The 23,630-nt window shown below is 43.7% G+C and overlaps 2 protein-coding genes across 2 annotated transcripts in view; one reads left to right on the top strand and one right to left on the bottom strand.

Annotated features, from left to right (window-relative positions):
• LOC142311928 (uncharacterized) overlaps positions 1-23,630 on the bottom strand; it is a 252,254-nt gene that overhangs the window by 72,974 nt on the left and 155,650 nt on the right. The gene's annotated exons all lie outside the window — the stretch shown is intronic.
• Positions 1-23,630, top strand: part of LOC142310532 (uncharacterized) — a 119,489-nt gene that overhangs the window by 17,240 nt on the left and 78,619 nt on the right. Inside the window, exon 4 of the mRNA XM_075348053.1 lies at positions 19,557-21,060. Within this exon, the coding sequence (XP_075204168.1) occupies positions 19,557-21,060 (1,504 nt within the window). The remainder of the gene's footprint in view (positions 1-19,556; positions 21,061-23,630) is intronic.

Below are 23,630 nucleotides of genomic sequence, written 5' to 3'. Positions count from 1 at the left end.
GCATTACCAGACTTTTTCCTATACTATTTAGCAGGACAACTCAAGATGCTGGGTACATGGATGCTGGACTGCCAGCTGCCTAACTCGGAGGATCATTTGGCACGTGCGGTAGGAGCAGACTGTCTGTTGGGCTTTCTGGAGTCGGACAGGGGGAATGTCCCGAGGCTGTTGCCTATTTTAAGGTTGGCACGATCAGTGTGGCGACAAGCCAAAAAAGTAACGCGCTTTGAGGGGGCAGTGGCAGAGCTTCCGTTATGGGGCAATGGTTACTTTCCCACCCTAAAGGACCACCCGTCGGCACAGTTTTGGATAGCTCATAAAGTCCTTGAGTTGGGAAATCTTTATGTCTCGGGAACTGCTGTTTTTAAATCTTTTGGGCAGATACAAACCGATTATAATGTTCCACACTCACAATTCTTTAGGTATCTGCAGCTGCGTACAGCGATTCAATCTCACCTGCGGAGGACAGGGTCTGGGGCATTGATATCATCGTTTCCAATGATAGGCATACTGAAGTCACAGGGGCCCCGGGGTATGATTTCAGCTATCTATACACACCTGTTATCGGTTGGTGTGGAATCGGTGCCGCTGCCGGTACAGGATAAATGGAGGCTCCTAATTCCCTCTCTACAGGGAGAGGAGTGGGATGAGGTACTGGAGTCTCCAACTATGGTATCTCCGTCCATCAACAATAGATTGATACAATGCTATTTTATACATCAGGCATACTTAACTCCCACTCGCTTATTTACTATGGGCCAGCGCCGATCGTCGGAATGCCCACGATGCCATGGACCGGACGCAAACTTTCTGCACATGGTATGGAGTTGCCCAATCATACACACGTATTGGCAGGAAGTGACTTCCCAGTTGTCCTCAATGGTGTTGATGCCTGTTCCATGCAACCCTCTGTTGTGCCTATTTGGAGTAATGGAGGACGGGATGGGAGATCACTACATAAGAATACTTCTTAGAGAGACATTGTTCCTGGCCAGGAAATTAATTGCCTTGAGGTGGATGGGGGGTTCAAATCCAACTGTGCGAGCCTGGATTAAACTGGTTAACTCGATAATTCCATATGAGCGGGTGGTATACTTTAATAGAGGACATCCGGAAAAATTCAGGAAAATTTGGGATATGTGGAACTCCTCCCCCGGCACACTCGAAGAAGCCTCAGGTTTATTACTGTTACAATAATAGATTCATACTCTGTATTGGATAATGAAGCGCATTCCAGTGGCACAGCTAGGCGGTATAGAATAGGAATAGTTATTGTTACTAATGTTCGTTTTCTTTAGGTTTAGAGACTACAGACTACATTGATTAAAATTGACTACATGCTATATATCAGTATGTACTGGCAGGATCAGTGTTGTAGCATGCAGTTGACAAAGTTGACAGAGGTGCAGATAGTGCTATGAAAATCTTATTATCTTATCCGTTAATGTTACTATTTGTTCATGCTATTGACCGATATTCCTGGAAAGTACTTGAGTAATGCTATGTGTGATTTATTCTGTACCACATGTTTTTGGAATTAATAAAACGAAGTTAAAAAAAAAAAAGTGGAACATTCTGCAATGGCCAAGTCAATCACCAGATCTTAACCCAATTGAGCATGCATTTCACTTGCTCAAATCCAGACTTAAGACGGAAAGACCCACAAACAAGCAAGACCTGAAGGCTGCGGCTGTAAAGGCCTGGCAAAGCATTAAGAAGGAGGAAACCCAGCGTTTGGTGATGTCCATGGGTTCCAGACTTAAGGCAGTGATTGCCTCCAAAGGATTTGCAACAAAATATTAAAAATAAAAAATTTTTTTGGGTGTTTGGTTTATTTGTCCAATTACTTTTGACCTCCTAAAATATGGAGTGTTTGTAAAGAAATGTGTACAATTCCTACAATTTCTATCAGATATTTTTGTTCAAACCTTCAAATTAAACGTTACAATCTGCACTTGAATTCTGTTGTAGAGGCTTCATTTCAAATCCAATGTGGTGGCATGCAGAGCCCAACTCGCGAAAATTGTGTCACTGTCCAAATATTTCTGGACCTAACTGTAGGTGCAGGGAAAGACAATCACCATCAACCTGCCTGGAGAAACAACACCGCAGCCGTCTGTGGGACCCGTCCATCCAGCTGTGTGTTTTAACGAGAGCTGTGTCCTCATCATTGGCTGAGTGAGTACCACCGTGCCGTGCGGCACAGCGCTGTCCCCGCGACCCTGCACCTCACCAGGCCCCGTAACCCGCCTGCCATGCATCCCTACTCCATCACCGGGCCCCGGGACAACCAACCCCCCTACCCACGGAGGGGAGAACTAACATCAAAGCTGCTCCCTGTCACCGCTCCCGGGATCCCCGTCCAGAGCAGCGGTGGTGTCACCAACCTCACCACAACCGTGGGTGGCGTCACGGACAATAACCAAATCCCCACAATCCAATCCCCACCCTTTTCACTCACGAGCGAGGAGCGCCGCTCGAGTCCCCGGGATCCGGCCCACCGCTCGAGCCACCACCGAGCAGCCGCAGCAGCAGCGGCCGGACCCGAGCAGTGGGAGAGCGCAGCGTCCCCTCCTCCGCCCGCGACAAATACACAATCCTTACTCCAGAATCTCAACACTAATTGAAAACTAAGAGCAGTGTTCAGAGCAAATAGAATATATTTTTTTGCTAGCAGCAGCACGGTCTTTAAGGCTAAAGCTCCTGCATACAGGCCTCTAATACACTATCCTTTCTCCATCAGCTTACCCTACACTAAAGCATCTAAGAACAGTATTATTAGAGAATAGAATAGATTTTTTTAGTTGCAGCAGAAAGGTTTGTATTCTACAATCCCTGCCTACATGCCTCTAATACACTATGCCTACTCCAGATGTTTGCCCTACACTAAATTCAGCTATGAGCGGTATTATTAGAGAATAGATTACACTATTCGGAATCAGCAGCACAGTGTGTAAGGCTAGAATCCCTGCCTAAATGCCTCTAATTCACTGTCTTTTCCAGAAGCTTACCCTACACTTAATTCAGAATAACAACGGTATTATTAGAGAATGATATAGATTTCAAATAGCTCTAAAAAGGACCGTTTGTTTACTTTTGTACCAGCAGGTACAAGTGTCACGTTGTAACACATTGTGCCTTCTCTAGCAGAATATCTCCCTAGTCCTTACACTATTTCCTGGTAGAGTGCAGCAAGCATGGTGTCTCTGAGTCTTAGGCGGGCTTTACACGCTGCAATATTGCTAGCAATTGCTAGCGATGTCGTCGCAATAGCACCCGCACCCGTCGCACATGCGATATGTGGTGATTGCTGCCGTAGCGAACATTATCGCTACGGCAGAGTCACACGCACATACCTGTGCAGCGACGTCGCTGTGACCGCCGAACAATCTCTCCTTCAAGGGGGAGGTGCGTTCGGCGTCATAGCGATGTCACCGCGACGTCACTAAGCGGCCGACCAATAGAAGCGGAGGGGCGGAGATGAGCGGGACATAACATCCCACCCACCTCCTTCCTTCCGCATTGCTGGTGGAGGCAGGTAAGGAGATGTTTGTCGTTCCCGCGGTGTGACACACAGCGATGTGTGATGCTGCAGGAATGACAAACAACATCGTACCAGCAGCAGTAACGATATTATGAAAAGGAGCGATGTGTCACCGATCAACGATTTTTGACGTTTTTGCGATCGGTGATCGACGCTCCTAGGGTTTACACGCTGCGATGTCGGTAACGGCGCCGGATGTGCATCACTAACGACGTGACCCCGACGATATATTGTTACCGATGTCGCAACGTGTAAAGCCCGCCTTACATAGACCCGATGATGCTATGAGGCTGACCAATCACAGAAATACCAGTAACCAATATGGTTAGAGCATTACCATGACTTCCAGGCAATCACCGCATGTTTACTGGCTGATAAAAAGCCAGGAAACGTGTAGGGCGGTTACTCAAGCATTGCACTTGTGTACCAGAATACTCGATTAAGTATTGAGCATGTCGAACACCCTAATACTCGATTGAGTACTGAGCAGTGCTGAGCACTCGCCCTTCACTATTAGTGAGCACTTTTCCTAGAGAATCCATGCACCTCACAGGTGTAGCATATCAAGATGTTGATTAGATAGCATGACTATTACACAGGTGTGCCTTAGGCTGGCTACAATAAAATTCCAGTCTAAAATGTGCAATTTTATAGTATTGAGGACTTTTGGGGGTCAGAAAACCACTCAGTATCTTGTGTAACCATCATTTGCCTTATGCAGTGCAACATGCGGTGACACCAGGGCCAGCTGGGATATGCCGTTCCACTGGCAGTAGATGGTACTGTGGCGCCCCTGAGGCTCTGGTCGCCACAGGGTACTGCACTCCACTTAGGGTTTATTACTGATCATGGATCCAGGGAAGGTCGGTGCCGGTTTCACCATACACAACCACATACACATATGGGTTGCCCTCTTCCCCACTGGGGACTTGGCAGGGGTCGGGTACCAAAGGGGTCACCTACAGTGTGGCATTTACAGGATGTCCTCACAACTGGGGCCCCAATCCACTATCTTAGGACCTGGGTGAGGGGAGGTGTGGCCACAAGGGGGAGTCAGGAGTCACACACAGTAATTTAGAGAGTTATTCAGCAGGTGTGACAGTGAGCAGACGTCTTTTCCGGTAGCTCCTGTGGAACATAGGAGTTAACGGTCGCTGTGGAGGATACCGTGTCAGTTCTCCCGGGGCCAGTGCAGTTCAGGGTGCAACACCCTAGGGTGATGCATTTCGACGTTGCATCACCAGATTCTGCTGGACGGAGAGGTTCTATGCTTCTCTGACTACACAAGTTTCCAGAGCCAAGTGGCATCAGGATTTTGGGACCTAGATCATGATCAGACTCAAGTGGATCCAGGCTACTGGCATAGGGAACAGTACGGAAGGGAGTCTTAAGTGCTTCAAGCCACAGGGACCCACACTACAAAGCGCAGTGAGGAAGGACCCATGGACTACCGCACCGGTTATGACCTCGCGTGGATCCGGGCTTGACCAGAGCCCATCACGGCAGTGACCAATAATAATAATAATAATCTTTATTTCTATAGCGCCAACATATTCCGCAGTGCTTTACAATTCAGGAGGCTCATATACATATACATATCATATACATAAACATATACAAACAAGTAACAATTATAGAAGATACAATATTTAAAGGGAAAAAAAGGCAACCCTGCTAGTGAGAGCTTACAATCTACAATGAGATGGGGGGAGGGGCAAGGTACAAGTGCTTATTTACAATGACAATCCAGCCATCTCAAGGAAATGGGGGATAGATAGTGGCTTCCTGGACCAGTTGGCCAATGCTACTGGTCTGGCGACTGAAGCTGTGAATAAACTACACCTTGAACCCGCAGAGACTGTGTTGGTTTGTCCTTACCAGCATCTCCCCGGCGCTTCCAAGGGACCGCCATCCCATCGTCTTCCACCCGGAGCCCGCTCCGCCTGTAGGGAACAACACCATCCCGGCTGCCATAACACCTGCCCCGGCGAGTAATCTTGCAGAGGCGGCTACTCCCTGGCCGCATACCACAGGTGGCGTCACAACAAACTTTCCCCAATAACCCCACTTTCCACACCATCTACTGCATGCCTTGGGGCAATGGAACCAGGCAAGGCCACCCATGAGATCGCCTGACCGGACCCAAAAAGGCCTGGCAACGAGTAGGATAACCACCTGCCCCGTGGGGAGCTGCAGTACATTCAAGGTAGCTGAAGTGGGTTGCTGGACCTCTAAACACTTCCCTCGTGTCCACAACAATTGTCAATAGCAGGAGGTGACACTTACGGACATGGTATAGGACTCCCCGGGGTCGCTCTAATCGAGGTGGTGTCTGGGTGCAGGTGTTGGAGCGCCCATGATGTTTGTACAGTTATAAGCAACAAGACACATGGGTGAACTTGCAAACATAACACTTTACTGAAGTGCATAATAGTATGCAGTCTATCTCTTAAGGGCGCTTTACACGCTGAGACATCGCTAGCGATGTCGCTAGCAATCGCACCCGCCCCCGTCATTTGTGCGTCACGGGCAAATCGTTGCCCGTGGCGAACAAAATCGCTAGTATGCATCACACATACTTCCCTTCCTAGAGACGTCGCTGTGGGCGGCGAACAACCTCTTTTCTAAGGGGACGGTTCGTGCGACGTCACACAGAAGGTCACCAATAGAAGCGGAGGGGCGGAGAGCAGCCACATGAAGGACACTCCCACCTCGTTGCTGGAGAACGCAGGAACGCAGTTGTTCGTCTTTTCCTGGGGTGTCACACTTAGCGATGTGTGCTGCCTCAGGAACGATGAACAACCTGCGTTCCAAAAGATCAACGATGTTTGGAAAATGAACAACGTGTCAATGATCAACGATGTGGTGAGTATTTTTGATCGTTAGCGGTTGCGCGTACTTGTCACACGCAACGATGTCGCTAACGAGGCCGGATGTGCGTCACGAATTCTGTGACCCCAACGACATCTCGTTAGCGATATCGTTGTGTGTAAAGCGGCCTTTAGTGTACGGTTCCACTAGTGTACAGCTTGTGATGCGAGAGCATCGGCAGAGATATGCTAATGACCCTCTGCTGCGAGTGTCTGCTGAGCGTCATGCGACTGTGATGCAATCTTGCTATCGCATCACAGGTGCGGAGAAGAGGGAGAGAGCACTTTCTCCCCATCTTCTTCGCGGCCAGTCTCTGCGTATATCGCACTGCACTCGGATTACATGGGGGTTCGTGAGTCGAGAATCATTTCCAAACGCAGCATGCTGTGATTCATTCCCCATGCCGCAATGGCATGAGAAATCAATCACAGATGGACACTGCCCCATAGTTTTGCACTGGTGCGAGTGCAATCCGATCTTTTATCGGATTGCACTCGTCCGTGCAAATCACAAGTGGAACTGTACCCTTAAAGGTAAAGTGGCGGAAAGTGGTGGCAGTTCACTGTATAGGATACACTTAATATTTTGGTATAAAAGAAGGTGTCTTCTCCTTATAAACAAGCAAGTTTGGGCCTCTGAGGGCAACTGGAGTACAGTTCTCCTCATTTGCTGTTGGTGATATGCTGCTTAGTCCAGGTAATGCTTCGTTGATGGAGGGACCTTCACAGGTTGGCTTCCCGTGGCAACACACTAGTGGCATCTATCTACTCACGGTTTTCGCGATATCATTCCCTATTGTAGGGGTTAGGGAAGATGGGGTTTGTGGTATACAGAAGAGCATGTGTTCAGCCTTATGTCTCCTGTCTATAGGAAGCTTCACTCCTTTGTGGAGGTGAGTATATGAAGAAAAATATGTCCCCTCAGCATGGACTGGGATAGAGATCATGGGAGATCCTCCCTCTCTCCTGACTAGACTTGGGTTTTTTTCCAGTTTACTGGACTTGTCAGCACTGAGATGGGAGACTTCTCCCAGCCGTTTCCATGGCAGCTTGTTGTAAGGTGAATGAACACCTAACTTTCATATGCATACATTGACCAGTAGATGGCAGCAACGTACATATGACCCCTTAAGGATGAAGGCAATTTTGTACTTAATGACAAGTTTTAGAATTCTGACCAGTGTCACTTTATGAGGTTTAACTCTGGAACGCCTTAACGGATTCCGTGGTTTTCTGAGAATGTTTTTTTTGTGATTTATGTAGTTCATGATAGTCATAAATTTAGGATGATATATTTTGCTTTCATTTGTGAAAAAATCAGAAACTTGACAAAAATTTTGCAATTTTCAATATTTTAATTTTTATGCTCTTAAACTAGAGAGTTATGTCACACAAAATAGTTCATAAATTACATTTTCCACATGTCTACCTTACAGTAGTGCAATTTTTTGGGGTTAGTAAGTTAGAAGGGCTTAAACTTCATCAGTATCATTTTTCCAACAAAATTTACAGAATCATTTTTTAGGGCCCACATGACATTTGAAGTGACTTTCAGAGGCCTAAGGGAAAAGAAAATACCCAAAAGTGACATCATTCTAAAAACTGCACCCCTCAAAGTACTCAAAATTACATTCAAGAAGTTTATTAACCCTTCAGCTGCTTCACAGGAACTAAAGCAATGTGGAATGAAAAAAAAAATTATCATTTTACCTAAAAATGTTGTTTTCTCACTTTTAGAAGAAATAACAAAACAAAATGGACACAAAAATATATTACGTAGTTTCTTCTGAGCGCACTGATACCCCACATGTGGTCAGAAACCTCTGTTTGGTCAAATGGGAGGGCTCGGAATGGAAGGAGCAATATTTCAAATTTTGAAAGTAAATTTGGCTGTTAAAGATTACGCGTACCATGTTGCATTTGAAGGGCACCTAGTGTACCTAAACAGCAGAAAGCTAAAAACATACAGTTTGAGTCAGCCCACCCTTGTATGCTCTTGCATTCAGTTCCTGCTTTAGCTCCAGGTACATGCTGTGTGGCGGTTGGGAATAGGAAAAGCGAACAGAGGGGTTTTTTTTCTCCAGCGATGCACCACAGACTTGAGCATTATTTAAAAAAAAAAAAAAATCAAGAAAGTTCATGACTAAGACCACTACAGTGGTTGAAACGCGTAGCACGTGTCCCCCTCGCAGTGCCCCCCTTGTTTTTTTACTGTTGACCAATGGAATGATTGTTATTTAATAAAAGAGCAATTTTTCAAATAATCCTCAAGTCCGTGGTGCATCGTCGGAGAAAAAAAACTTTAAACAGCAGACCCCCCCCAAGTGACCTCTCAAAGATTTTTTTCTAGATGTTTGGTGAGCACCGTGAACCCCCGAGGGCTTCGCAGAAGTTTATAACATTGAGGTGGGAAAATAAATAAAATACATTTTTACCACAATATTGTTACTTCAACAAGATAGCTTTTTTTCACAAGGGTATCAGGATAAAATGCACCATAAAATTTATTGTGCAATTTGTCCTGAATATGCTGAAACCTCAAATGTGGTGGAAATCAACTGTTTGGACTCATGGTAAGGCTTGAAAGGGAAGGAGTGAAATTTGACTGTAAAATTGTCTGGAATCATTAGCGGACGCAATGTTGTGTTTGGAGAATCCCTGAGATGCCTAAACAGTGAAGGTTGCCCACAAGTGACCCCATTTTGGAAACTAGACCCCTCATGTTTGGTCAGAACCTTGAACCCCCGGGAGCGTCACAGATTTTTATTAGTGGAGGCTACCTGAGGAAGGGGGAGGATGTACCCCCGTAACGCGTAGTGGCATGTTAATCCTTAATAAATCTTCATCAATAATCTTATCACTACCTTCTTCTGAGCAGCGCGGCCAATACCGTGGTATTTCCCCCCCCCCCTTTTTTTTTTTTTGCTCTCCACTTAATTATCTCCCTCTGGGAGCTCACGCGGCTGCTGCAGCCAGATCAGGATCCTGCGATGCACTTGATGTGTATGCAAGGGGCTGGTGAATCACTGCTACCGGGATCACGGGACCATCCGTCCTAGAGGAGGAGCTGCTGTCAGACGCCGGTCCGGCGGCTTCACACTACACGTGGAAGTTCCGATCGTGTGACCAGATTCCTGTGGGTCATAGAAGACGGGATCCCCGCTGATGAGGAGCGGTGAACCAGGATTCCCCCTTCAGCATCATACAGTGTTGTACCTGCTGTACAACACTATCAGGCGAGTGTGTATCTCACACCACTTAAATCTTGTGCTTTTAAGGTTCCACACAGGAGCGCCCTCTCCTTTTTTATTTCATTACAGAATTTTATAATGTTGAGCCGGGAAAATAAAAATATTGTCACGCTGTACAAAGGGCTAGTAAGACATAGTACAGCGTATTCCCCACTAGGTGGCAGCAGAGTAGTTAAGGAAAGACAAAGTAACACTGTACCAGAAAAGAAGCTGAAGTACAGCAGAGTAACTTCAGCAGGCAGTTAACAGGCGAACCACCAGGGGCCAATAGAGTAGTCAAACTGTCAGGGTCTAGCCAGAAAAGTCAAGTCACTGTAAAGGGAGGATCAAAATCAAGTCAGAAAACAGAACCGAGTCGGAAGGCGGGAGATCAGGTATGCAGAGGAAATACAAACAGACAGGAGCGGGAAGTTAGGGACCGGGACAGGCAGACAAATGGGGGAGGATATAAGTCAGGACACACTGGCAGGAAAGATCGGGAACACTCACCAGAGCCAGTATACATGCTGCAAGGCAGAAATATCACTAGCACTGAGCCATAGGTAGAGAGGCAAGATATAGCATCCTGGGATCCAGAACGAGGCAAGGGAAGTTAACCCCTGACATGACCAGGCCAGAGCTGAGTGTAACCACACCAGGGAAAAGCTGGCCTGGATCATGACAAATATGCATTTTTACCACAAAATTGTTACTTCAACCAGGTAGCTTTTCTTTCACAAGGATCACAGATACAAATGCACCATACAATTTATTGTGCAACTTCTCCCGAGTACGCTGATACCTCATATGTGGTGAAAATCAACTTTTTGGGCGCATGGCAATGCTCGGAAGGGAACAAGTGCCATTTGACTGCAAAATTGGCTGGAATCATTAGCGAAACCAATGTTGCGTTTGGAAAGCCCATGAGGTGCCTAAACAGTAGAGCATCCCCACAATTGACACCATTCTGAAAACTAGACGCCTCGAGGATTTGATACTACAGGAATTGAGTTCTGTGATAGATAGACCATTATTTTTAATCTTCTCAGATTCCTTAATAACAGGGTCGGTACCGCAGGACTGGCGCATAGCAAATGTGGTGCCAATATTCAAAAAGGGGACAAAAACTGAGCCGGGAAATTATAGGCCGGTAAGTTTAACCTCTACGGTTGGTAAAATCCTTGAGGGTTTCTTGAGAGATGCTATACTGGAGTATCTCAAGTAAAATAACCTTATGACAGAGTATCAACATGGGTTTATGAGGGATCGATCCTGTCAAACTAATTTGATCAGCTTCTATGAAGAGGTAAGTTCAAGCCTGGACCAGGGAAATGCAGTGGATGTTGTGTATATGGACTTTTCAAAAGCTTTTGATACGGTGCCACACAAAAGGTTGGTACATAAAATGAGAATAATGGGGATAGGGGAAAATATGTGTAACTGGGTTAAAAACTGGCTCAGTGATAGGAAACAAAGGGTGGTTATTAATGATACATACTCGGACTGGGTCTCAGTTCATAGTGGGGTACCACAGGGGTCAGTATTGGGCCCGCTTCTTTTCAACATATTTAAAAAATGACCTTGTTGGGGGCATGCGGAGTAGAATTTCAATATTTGCAGATGATACTAAACTCTGCAGGGTAATCAATACAGAGGAGGATAATTTTATATTACAGGGAGATTTATGTAAATTGGAGGATTGGGCTGAGAAGTGGCAATTGAAGTTTAATGTAGATAAATGTAAGGTCATGCACTTGGGTAGAGGAAATAACATTTATGATTATGTACTTAATTGTAGAACACTGGGTAAAACAGACACAGAAAAAGACTTGGGTGTATGGGTGGATGGTAAACTTCACTTTAGTGGACAGTGTCAGGCAACTGCTGCCAGGGCTAATAAAATAATGGGATGTATTAAAAGAGGTATAAGTGTTCATGAAAAAAATATAGTTCTACCTCTGTACAAGTCACTAGTGCGACCGCACTTAGAATACTGTGTACAATTCTGGTCACCGATAAATAAGAAGGACATAGCTAAACTGGAGAGGGTGTAGAGAAGAGCGACCAAGATTATTAGAGGAATGGGTGGGCTGCAATACCAAGACAGGTTATTAAACTTGGGGTTATTTAGTTTGGAAAAACGAAGGCTTAGGGGGGATCTAATCACAATGTATAAATATATGAGGGGACAGTACAGAGACCTTTCCAAAGATCTCTTTACACCTAGGCCTGCGACTGGAACACGGGGGCATCCGCTACGTCTTGAGGAAAGAAGGTTAAATCATAATCACAGACGAGGATTCTTTACTGTGCGAGCAGTGAGACTATGGAACTCTCTGCCGCATGATGTTGTAATGAGTGATTCACTACTAACATTTAAGCAGAGCCTGGATGCCTTTCTTGAAAAATTTAATATTACCAGTTATGTATATTAGATTTTATGGCAGGGTATTGATCCAGGAAACTAGTCTGATTGCCGGATGTGGAGTCAGGAAGGAAATTTTTTCCCCATTGGAACTTGTTTGCCACATTGGGTTTTTTTTGCCTTCCTCTGGATCAACATGTTAGGCTACGGGTTGAACTAGATGGACTTAGAGTCTCCCTTCAACCTTAAAAACTATGATACTATGATTTTATCCAGGGGTATAGTGAGCATTTTGAATCCACATGTACTTCACAGAATTTAATAACCTTAGGTCATCATATTTAAAATTTTCATTTTTTTCACAAGCACCATTTCTCACTTTTTCAAGAGGCAATACCAAAAGTGGACCCCACAGTTTGTTATCCAATTTCTTATGAGCGCAGTGATACCCCATATGTGGCCAAAAATCTCTGTTTGGACAAAAGGGAGGGCTCTGAACGGAAGGAGCACCATTTCAAATTTGGAAAAGTTGAAATAAATTATGAATACCATGTCGCATTTGCAGGGCCTTTAAGGTACCTATAAAGCAGAAACCCTCCACAAGTGACACCATTTTGGAAACTAGACCCCTCAAGGATTTTATTCAGGGATATAGTGAGCATTTTGAATCCACAGGTACTTCACTAAAATGTTGCTGTAATCCCAAATTTCTCACTTTTGGCTATGTGCCCACAATCTGGCGACACTGCATCTAGGATGCAGTGTCAGTCCTGCAGAGATGTGAGTGTTGTCCAAGGGGGAGAGCACGCTTCCCATGTCCATGATCCAGGTTAGAGTCACTGCAGACTTTATCTCTATTCTCTCCATGGAGAACACTCTCATCCCCACAGCATAAATTGACATACTGCAGCTTGGGAAGCCATGCCGCAGGTCAGTTTATACTATGGAGAAAAGAAGCACAGTGGCCAAAATACATCCACTGCTCTTGCATTGCATAATGCAGCATTTTGGACACAGCGAAAACACTCTGCATCCAAAATGTTGTAAACAATAATCATGGGCACGCAGCCTAAAAAGCTAGGATTGACAGACAGAGGTAAAACACCTATATAATGTCCCACCCCCTACTTATTCTAAGCTGGCACCCTTTAGTGACTTTCATGTGGCACTAATGGGTGTTTAGCCTTGTATTTAGCAAAAAAAAAATAATTTAAAAACGACATGTGGTCCCCCCATATTTGATAGCCAGCTAGAGTAAAGCACACGGCTGCAGATTGCAGCAGCTGGCAGCTTCACCTTGGCTGGTACTCCAAAACAGATGTCACCCCACATTGTTTTTTCAATTATTTATAAATAAATAATTTTAAAAAAACGTGGGGTTCCCTCAAATTGGATTACCAGCCAAGGTAATGCGGACAGCTGTGGTCTGGTCAGCTGGCATCAAGCCCAGGGGTTAGTAATGTTGAGGCATCTATCAGACACCCAACATTACTGATCCAGTCAAAAATAAAAAAATAAAAATTACAAAAAAAAAATATTTGAAAAAACACTCACAAACGCATTCCCTCTTTCACCAATTTATTGAAAAGAAAAAAAAACGGTCCGCCGTAATTCATTTTGGAGGTCCCTCAATGACTCTGGACCTTCAAGGATATGGGGGGCATGCTCAGTGCACGTATCCCCCATTTTCTGTAAGTGCAGGGACTCCATGTGAGGATTGCGGCTGCACTGACTGCATTGAGAATACTGCAGCAACACTGCCCGGGTCACACTGACGGCACTGTGAACTACAGTAAACTCATTCTCACTTATCGCAGGGAGCCATCTGACAGTTGGCTCTCTGTGCATGCGGCAGCAATTTTTCTGAAAACAAGGAGAAAGAGGGGTCACGGGTGATCGGCGCTGCAGGAGGTACTGGGGAAACAGGGGGGGCCCTGGGAGGACTTTTCTGTCTCATCTGACATGTCAGATGAGACAGAAATCAGAGGAGGAGGATGAATGCGAGGGGCACACCACTCGTGTAGCTGCCATTTTGGATGATCAGGAGAGGAAGGGGGACTTTGGCCATGCTGGGATACCAAGATTGACCATGAGAGGACATTTATCTCCCATCTGACATGTTTGATCATACCAGGTGGGAGATAAATAATTTTTTTCCGGCACTTCCATTTTCTGCAACATGATCATTTTTCTACGGTGTATACCGGTGATCACTTGACCAGGGACTGGAAAAAACAGCCCGAATCGTGATCTTCAGGGTTTCAGCTGAAACCCTGTAGATTTTGAAACACTGGGGGGCGCTATTCACTTTATTCTTGCCACCGTTTTAAAATGGCGGATCAGAATAAGTACCCTTTCCTGCCGCCGTTTTATTCTGTAAGGCCATTGTAAAGGAATTAACAATCCTCAGTGAATGCACATCATAACACAATGCATTACATACTTCCTAACTCATAGTGCCCAAATTAATTCTGGCACACGAACATATCTACTGCCACATGACAACTGTTTCACTCAGCAGTAGTAGAACGAGTACCGGGTTCCCACAAACACATCTCCTTTGCATAGAGTTGATTAGGTTGTTGGCCTGTGGAATGTTGGTCCACTCTTCTTCAGTGGATGTGCAAAGTTGTTGGATATTGGCAGGAACTGGAATAAGCTGTCGTATAAGCCGATCTAGAGCATCCAAAACAAGCTCAATGCGTGACATGTCTGGTGAGTATGCTGCCAAGTAAGAACTGGGATGTTTTCAGCTTCCAGGAATTGTGTGCACATCCATGCAACACAGGGCAATGCATTATCATGCTGCAACATGAGGTGCTGATCGTGGAAGAATGGCAAAACAATGGGCCCCCCGTCACAGAATCTTTGTTCATTCAAAATGGCATCAATAAAATACACCTGTGTTCATCATCCATAACATACACCTACCCATACCATAATCCCATCGTCACCATGGGCCACTCAATTGACAATGTTAATAGCAGCAAAATGCTCACCCACACGATGCCATACACGCATTCTGCCATCTGCCCTGTACAGTGAAACCTGGATTCATCCATGAGAGAACATCTCTCCAACTTGCCAGACGCTATCGAATGTGAACATTTGCCCACTCAAGTCGGTTACGATCGTGAACTGTAGTCAGGGGTAGACCCTGATAAGGATGTAGAGCAGGAGTCTCAAACTCGGCCGGGTGTATGGGCCGCACAGAGGAAAAAAATAATTTGGGGGGCCGCATTCTTTGCAAAACAAAGTGACATTTTTATTGGTACCATATATAATATATTTTATTGTTTTTTACACACCTTGGGATCACTGATTTTGAACATTTTCACTTGTTCATTATAGCAAACGTGCACATTCTTTGTTTAAATATAAACATTTTTTTTATATATATTTTATTCCTTTCTCATAACTAATAGTCTTACTATTAGCACTATATAGAAATTTTGACCAACATCTTTTAGTAATGTTCCCCATATTGTTGTAAAATGCCCATCCTTGTCCCCTTGTAGTATTGTGCCCCATCCCACAGTAATGTGCCCATCCTTGTTCCCTTGTAGTATTGTACCCCATCCTAGTCCCCATCCCACAGTAATGTGCTCATCCTTGTCCCCATCCTAAAGTAATGTTCCCCATCCCTGTCCCCATTTTGTAGTAATGTGTTCATCCTTGTCCCCATGTTATAGTAATGTGTCCATCCTTGTCACCCATCTTATAGTAATATTCCCCATCCTTGTCCCCTTGTGGCAATGTCCCCATCCTATAGTAATGTGCCCATCCTTTAGTAATGTGCCAACCTTGTCCCCACCCTATAGTAATGTCCCCAGCCTTATCCCTATTCTATAGTAATGTTTCCCATCCTTGTCCCCTTGTAGTAATGTCCCTATCCTACAGTAATGTGCCCACCTTGTCCCCATCCTGTAGTAATGGCCCCAGCCTATAGTACTGTGCCCATCCTAGTCCCCATCCTATAGTACTGTGCCCATCCTAGTCCCCATCCTATAGTACTGTGCCCATCCTTGTAATGTCCTAATCCTATAGTAATGTCCCCAGCCTTATCCCCATCTCATAGTAATGTGCGCTCTTTGTCCCCATCCTGTAGTAATGGGTCAGCAGCTCCCCTCACCTTCCACAGACGCCGGAGTGAAGCTGAGGGGAGTGGTCTGCGGCCCCAGATCCACAGTGATTGGAAAGATCGGTCACAAGGCCGGTCTCTCCAATCAGAGCTGGGGGCGGGTGAAACACAGGTCACCCAGCTCCAGCCAATGATCAGGGCTACAGCTGCACTGACCATGGCTGGATTTCAATGTTTCAGCGATTTTCAATGGCTGAAACATTAGTGGCTGTGATTGGCTGAGCGGCATTCGTCAGCCAATCACAGCCTCCGTAGGTCCGGGGAGGAGACATCACCCCTCCTGAGGTCCCCTCCTCCCCGAATCTAAGGTATTAGCATTTTGCAGCGATAGTAGCCACCGGGGCTGCGATTTCGCAATGACGTACTGGGTACGTCATGGGTCCTTAAGTACCAGGGAGCCATAACGTACCCAGTATGTCATAGGACGCTAAGGAGTTAATGTGCCGTACTTCACACACACACACACACACACACACACACCATTCTTCTCAACTGTCCCGCGCTCCCTCCGCCTCCTCATCTCTGCTTCGTGCGGCCCCCAGGCCCGTGCCCCCGGTCACTATCGCGGCAGCTGCAGTGTCACTGTCAGTGATTTATGTGAGATGATTGTATTGCCGGCGCAAGAGCGCAGCACCGGAAACACATTCATCTGACAAAGTGCAGACAGTGGCTGCGGCCCCTGCACCTGCCGCGATAGTGAACAGGAGCAACGGGCCTGGGGGCCGCACGAACTACCCTGAGGGGCCGCATGCGGCCCGCGGGCCGCGTGTTTGAGACCCCTGATGTAGAGCATGCCGTTGAGCTACCTGAGACTGTTTCTGACAGTTTGTGCAGAAATTCATTGGTTATGCAAACCTATTGTTGCAGTAGCTGTGTGGGTGGCTTGTCTTAGACGATCTTAGAGGTGAAGATGCTGGATGTGAAGGTTCTGGGCTGGTGTGGTTACATGTGGTCTGCGGTTGTGAGGCCGGTTGGATGTACTACCAAAATTCTCTGAAACGCCATTTGAGATGGCTTATGGTAAAGAAATGAACCTTCAATTCACAGGCAACAGCTCTGGTGGACATTTCTGCAGTCAGGTTGCCAACTGCATAGTCCCTCAAAACTTGCGACATCTGCTGCATTGTGCTGTGCAACAAAATCACATTTTAGCGTGGCCTTTTATTGTGGCCAGCCAAAGGCGCACGCAAGAGCATCGGAAGTGATATGCTAATGACCCTCGGCTCAGTTTCTGCTGAAAGCATGAGCCAAGTGTCATGTGTGATAAGATCTTACGATTGGATCATAACTGCGCAGAAGAGGGAAAGAGCATTTTCTTCCTCTTCTCCACTGTCTGTCTGTTTGTGCTTATATCGCACTCCACTCAGATGACATGCGAGTGCAGTGCGCTGTTTTACAAGCACCCATAGACTTTATCGGTGCATGTGAGCCAAGTCTTACTTCCAAACGCAGCTTGCTGCAATTCTTTTCTCATGCTTATATGGCATGAAAAAAGGATCACAGATGGACACTGCCTCATAGGTTTACACTGGTGCAAATTGTTTTATGGAATTTCACTCGTCTGTATTAATCGCAGGTGGAACCAAGGTCTAACAGATTTAGACACATTTGTGATCAATATTTGAGAGAAAAAAAGGCCTTCTTTGTATATAGAAAAACTTAGATCTTTGAGTTCAGCTCCTGAGAAATGGGAGCAAAAACAAAAGTGTTGCGTTTATATTTTGTTCAGTGTTTATATTTTTTTAGGTTTGGCTACTATCACACTATAAGAAAATGTTTTTAATAAATAATGTGTTTTTTGCATCACTCAATTTGGAAGGCTAAAGTTTTTTATTTTTCTGCCAACAGAGTTATGTAAGGGCTTGATTTTTTTTTGGCCACATAATAGTTTTTGATTGCTTTCTATTCCGTTTTTTGTGAGGCAAAATCAAGAAGAAACAGCAATTCAGGAATTTATTTATTTTTTTTTTTTTTACACCGTTCACCATGTTGTGAAAGTGATAAAGACAGCTTTATTCTTCGGTTCAGATCGAATACAACAATACCACATTTATATTGTGTTTTTTTATGTTTTGATGCTTTTACAAAATAAAAACAATTTTATAGAAAAAAATGTTTTTGCATTGCTGTATTCTGACCGCTATAAAGGTTATATGTTTTCACTTACGGAGCTGTGTGGAGGCTTATTATTTCTGGGACAAGATGATATTTTCAGTGCTATCTTTTTTTGACATATGACTTTTTGATCGCATTTTATTCCACTTTTTTCAGCTTTATGACGAAAAGATAGTTTTTGCGATATTTTTTGTTTAACTTAGTTCACTGAAAGAGTTAACTAGTGTGACAATTTTATAGATCAGGTTTTTTTGGATGCAACGATACTAAATATCTGTACTTTTTTATTCATTTTTGTAGTTACATCAATATACATATTTATTGGTATGTTTTTCATTTTTTTAATTCTTTATTTTCTGATTTTTTTTAATTTTTATTTCTTTTTTCACTTTTTTACTAGGTCCCTATATGGGACATTAACTTTTACTACTCTGATTGCAGATATAATGTATTGCAATTCAAATATGTTGCAATACCTTATACCTGCAGTGTGACACTGACAGAACATATGCTACACCGTGCTCCTGGCATGGTCTAACAAGGCACCATAGCTGGCAGACTCAGTGGTCATCATTTCACCTTGGTTTGCCATGGTAATGATTGGGCACCCTTGTGACCATATCGCAGGGGTCAGAAAGAGAGCACATTCCCTGTCCCAGCCTCCTAAATGCTGTGATCGCTATTGATCAGGGCGACATGGGGGCCATCTCTGGCTATGACAGCTGGAGCTCAGTTATCACTTAAGCCAAGTTCCCGGCTGTGATTGTGTGGGCTGTGCTCGCATGATTGAGATGAAATAAGTTTACATAATTTTGCGAGAAACCCTTCTTGACCTTGACGTTTACATATATCAAATGTTGTGAAGGCTTTAAAACCACCTAACATTACAAGCCTCACCAGTGAGAAGCAACTCCAGCCATTACATTAGGGGTGAGTTAATGTAATGTTTGACCAAATATATCAGTATAAAATTCAATTGATAGTTTTGTATGGGCCTGGAATGATGGTACAAATATCCAAATGGCCCTTGGCAGAAAAAATGTTCCCCACCTCTGATTAAACATGAACTTATGGAGAAGACGACTCCAACAGAGAAGTGAAAAATTGAAACCGTACTACCTGGTGGCCTAACATCATAATCTAATAGTTTTTGTTTTGTGCTCTATTTTCTCAGTCAATTGATAATTGATTTGTATTACAACATGTATAAAAATGTATAAAATATATAATATTCATATGATTTTAATGCAGTGATACTGAAAAATAATAAAATCACTTTGATTCTTGACAGATGCCTGTACCAGTAGCTCAGAGGGACATCTGATGTTTTCAGATTTTGCAGCAGATGATCATGGTATTATACCAGATACATATGAAGAACATGTCATTATGCCCAATACTCATCAAGCTCTTCTCAGCAAAAATATTTCATCTGATAATTTTAAACAGATCTTTTCTTCTGCTTCATCAATGACTGATATGCAAAACAAAAGTCATAGAAAGACTGTTGAAAATGAAAGAGCTCTTAAAGAGGAGAAACAATTTTCATGCTCAGAATGTGGTAAATTTTTTATTGCTAAATCACATCTTGTTAATCATCAAAGAAGTCACACGGTGAAGAAGTCATATTCATGTGCAGAATGTGGGAAATGTTATAATGAGAAATTCAAACTTGTTATACATCAAAGAATTCACACAGGAGAGATGCCATTTTCATGTTCAGAATGTGGGAAATGTTATAGACAGAAAGCACAACTTGTAGTACATCAAAGAATTCACGTAGGAAAGAAGCCATTTTCATGTTCAGAATGTGGGAAGTGTTTTATTGAGAAATCACATCTTATTAAACATAAAAAAATTCACACAGGGGAAAAGGAATTTCCATGTTCAGAATGTGGGAAATGTTATAACGAGAAATTTAAACTTGTTGTACATCAGAGAGTTCACACAGGGGAAAAGCCATTTTCATGTTTAGAATGTGGAAAATGTTTTACAAGCAAATCAAATCTTGTTGTACATCAGAGAATACACTCAAATGAGAAACCATATTCATGTTCACAATGTGGAAAATATTTTAAAGAAAAATCATATCTCATTACACATCAGAGAATTCACACAGGGGAGATGCCATATTCATGTTCAGAATGTGGAAAATGTTTTGATAGAAAATCATATCTTATTTCACATCAAAGAATTCACACTGGGGAGAAGCCATTTCCATGTTCAGAATGTGGAAAATGTTTTACAAACAAATCACATCTTGTGGTACATCAGAAAATTCACACAAAGGAAAATCCATATTCATGTTCACAATGTGGAAAATATTTTAAAGAGAAATCATATCTCATTACACATCAGAGAATTCACACAGGGGAGATGCCATATTCATGTTTGGAATGTGGAAAATGTTTTGATAGAAAATCATATCTTATTTCACATCAAAGAATTCATACAGGGGAGAAACCATTTTCATGTTCAGAATGTGGAAAATGTTTTACAAACAAATCACATCTTGTGGTACATCAGAGAATTCATGCAGGGGATAATCCATATTCATGTTCTGACTGTGGGAAATGTTTTAATAGAAAATCATATCTTATGTCACATCAAAAAGTTCACACAGGGGAGAAGCCATTTTCATGTTCAGAATGTGGAAAATATTTTACAAACAAATCACATTTTGTGGTACATCACAGAACTCACACAGGGGAGAAGCCATTTTCATGTTCAGAATGTGGGAAAAGTTTTACAGCAAAAGAATGTTTTGATCGACATCAAAAGACACACACAGGAAAGTAGCAGTTTTCTTTTTTTATAATTTTATTGAAAACTTGAAAGAAAAAAAATGCAAGTTATAGTAAAGTCACACATCTACAAGAAAAAAAGGAAACAATTTAGACTATTAGATGATTATTATAAAATATATACAATTAGCAATGATTAATTGTTTTTGAAAAGCAATTCGTATTCATATAATACACCTTTGTATAAGCTATATACATATAAAATATTTACCATTTACATAAACATATTATCTGATACTGCTCTCTTCTTTTTGATGTGACATAAGCAATGGAGAGATGCTCCTATACATGATCAGGACACTTGCCGTCCAACACCCAGCCCATCTGTTAAATATATATTATGTATATTATAATAAAGACTTAGATAGGACTTACTACGTTTTTCTTTAAATCATTCAGATGCAGTCCCTGATCTGTAGGTTCCAATCCCATTGTAGACCACCAAAACTCAATATAGATTTAGTTAGGGAGACAATCCACATTGTTTAAGATCTCAAAACTGCTTTATTAGAATGCTATTAAAAAGATATGATAGTCACCATGAGGAACAGACTAAGGGGCACTTTGCACGCTGCGACATCGCAGGCCGATGCTGCGATGCCGAGCGCGATAGTCCCCGCCCCCGTCGCAGCGGCGATATCCTTATGATAGCTGCCGTAGCGAACATTATCGCTACGGCAGCTTCACATGGACTCACCTGTCCTGCGACCGTCGCTCTGGCCGGCGACCCGCCTCCTTATTAAGGGGGCGGGTCGTATGGCGTCACTGCGACGTCACACGGCAGGCGGCCAATAGGAGCGGAGGGGCGGAGATGAGCGGGATGTAAACATCCCGCCCACCTCCTTCCTTAAGCATATCCTACGGAAGCCGCAGTGACGCCGGTAGGAGATGTTCCTCGCTCCTGTGGCTTCACACACAGCGATGTGTGCTGCCGCAGGAACGAGGAACAACATCGGGCCGTCGCGTCAGCGTAATCATGGATTACGCCGACGCTGCACCGATGATACGATTACCAACTGGAAAGGGGGGGGGAAGGGCACTACCCGGTGGGATCACCTGGTATACAAAACAGCAGTAGTAAGAGAGAAAAAGGTATACCAAAAAGGGATCACTGCACTAAGAATAAATAGAAAAGACTTTATTACAACATAAGTACATTAATCACATATTACCACACTTGGGAGTGAGGCACACAGGAGAACAAAATTAAAAACACTTAAAAAGCCGATGGCATAATAAACCAACCCGCCAGGAACAATATCATGAAGTCACAATATGAAATGAAATTGTAATAAAAAATTCTCTTATGGACAAAATTAATGTCCAGTCATACACCCAAAATGCCAATAAACAGTGTTAAATAAGGAAGGCAGTAAGCCACGTGGTTTAGAGACCAGTAACCGGATTCAAGCTGGTACTTAATGTTGAAGGGAACAGAATTATATTCCAGTTTGTCTATGATTACATGTATAACACAAATTGTACTAGTCCAATACTAGATATAATTACACAATGTGTGAGCCAGTAGCAAAGATTGGAATTTGCACTTAACGATAGACAGGCAGAAGGTATGTATATCCACGATCACAAATAAACCACAATTGGATAGATCAAAAGAGTCACGTTCAGTCATGCCCCCAAGACTGTGCACTATAAGCCAGTGATAGATGGTAACGGTGAACAACCCAGGGAAATATCACATAAGCCAGATCCTGGACACTTAGATGAATACGACAGCCCTGACCCTGAATGGTAAGGGTATTATAAATCTAATAAAGCAGGCTGGTAATGGAAAGCTGCCTACAGCATGACAATCACAGTCCCGTACTTACTACCAAGGGTGTCTGACACCCATGTGGGCAAGGGTGATGAGGAGAGTGAGAGGGTTCCTTGCGTGGTAACCCCACGCGTATCGCCACCTATAATCGTGGCTTCCTCAGGGGAAAAAAGAGTGAAGGCAGTGCACCAGCCTCCTGTGTAGCACATATAAAGGACATAAATTATCACTCACACGTGCTGCAGCTGAGAAACGGTGCACGTTTGCACCGCTCCGATGGCGGCCGCCATCTTGGTTTGGTCACATGACGTAACTCACTACCCATCATTCACTGCTGCGCATGCGTTCTACAAAAATATATTAGGCACTTATCAAAGTGCAGAAAAGCAAAGCGCTTAGCGTTATACATATGGCGGTGCAGTATAATACGTGAGCGGCGTTATGAAATGCTATTGAATAATCTATTTTATAAATCACCATCCAACCATCGCTACTGCACATGCGCCGAAATAAAAATATACTAAGCGCTTGTCAAAGTGCAAGAGGACTCGGCGCATAATGTTATTCATATAGCGTTGTAGTACATATGAAGGCGGCGTTCTGAAATGGTATACTGGTAGCTACTTGAATCATCTAGGTTCAGACAACACAGACACGTTACTGTTACTCTGCCCACTCAGGGCAGAGTGTGTATATGGACAAACAGAGTATCGCCGACAAGGCAGGTAACGCAATGTCTTTAGCCTTTACAAGGTACCCATTGATCACAAGGATTCCAGATATC

The sequence above is a fragment of the Anomaloglossus baeobatrachus genome, chromosome 5, assembly GCF_048569485.1.
Source record: "Anomaloglossus baeobatrachus isolate aAnoBae1 chromosome 5, aAnoBae1.hap1, whole genome shotgun sequence".
In the NCBI taxonomy this organism is placed as follows: Eukaryota; Metazoa; Chordata; class Amphibia; order Anura; family Aromobatidae; genus Anomaloglossus; species Anomaloglossus baeobatrachus.
This window is presented reverse-complemented; position numbering and strand designations above follow the sequence as displayed.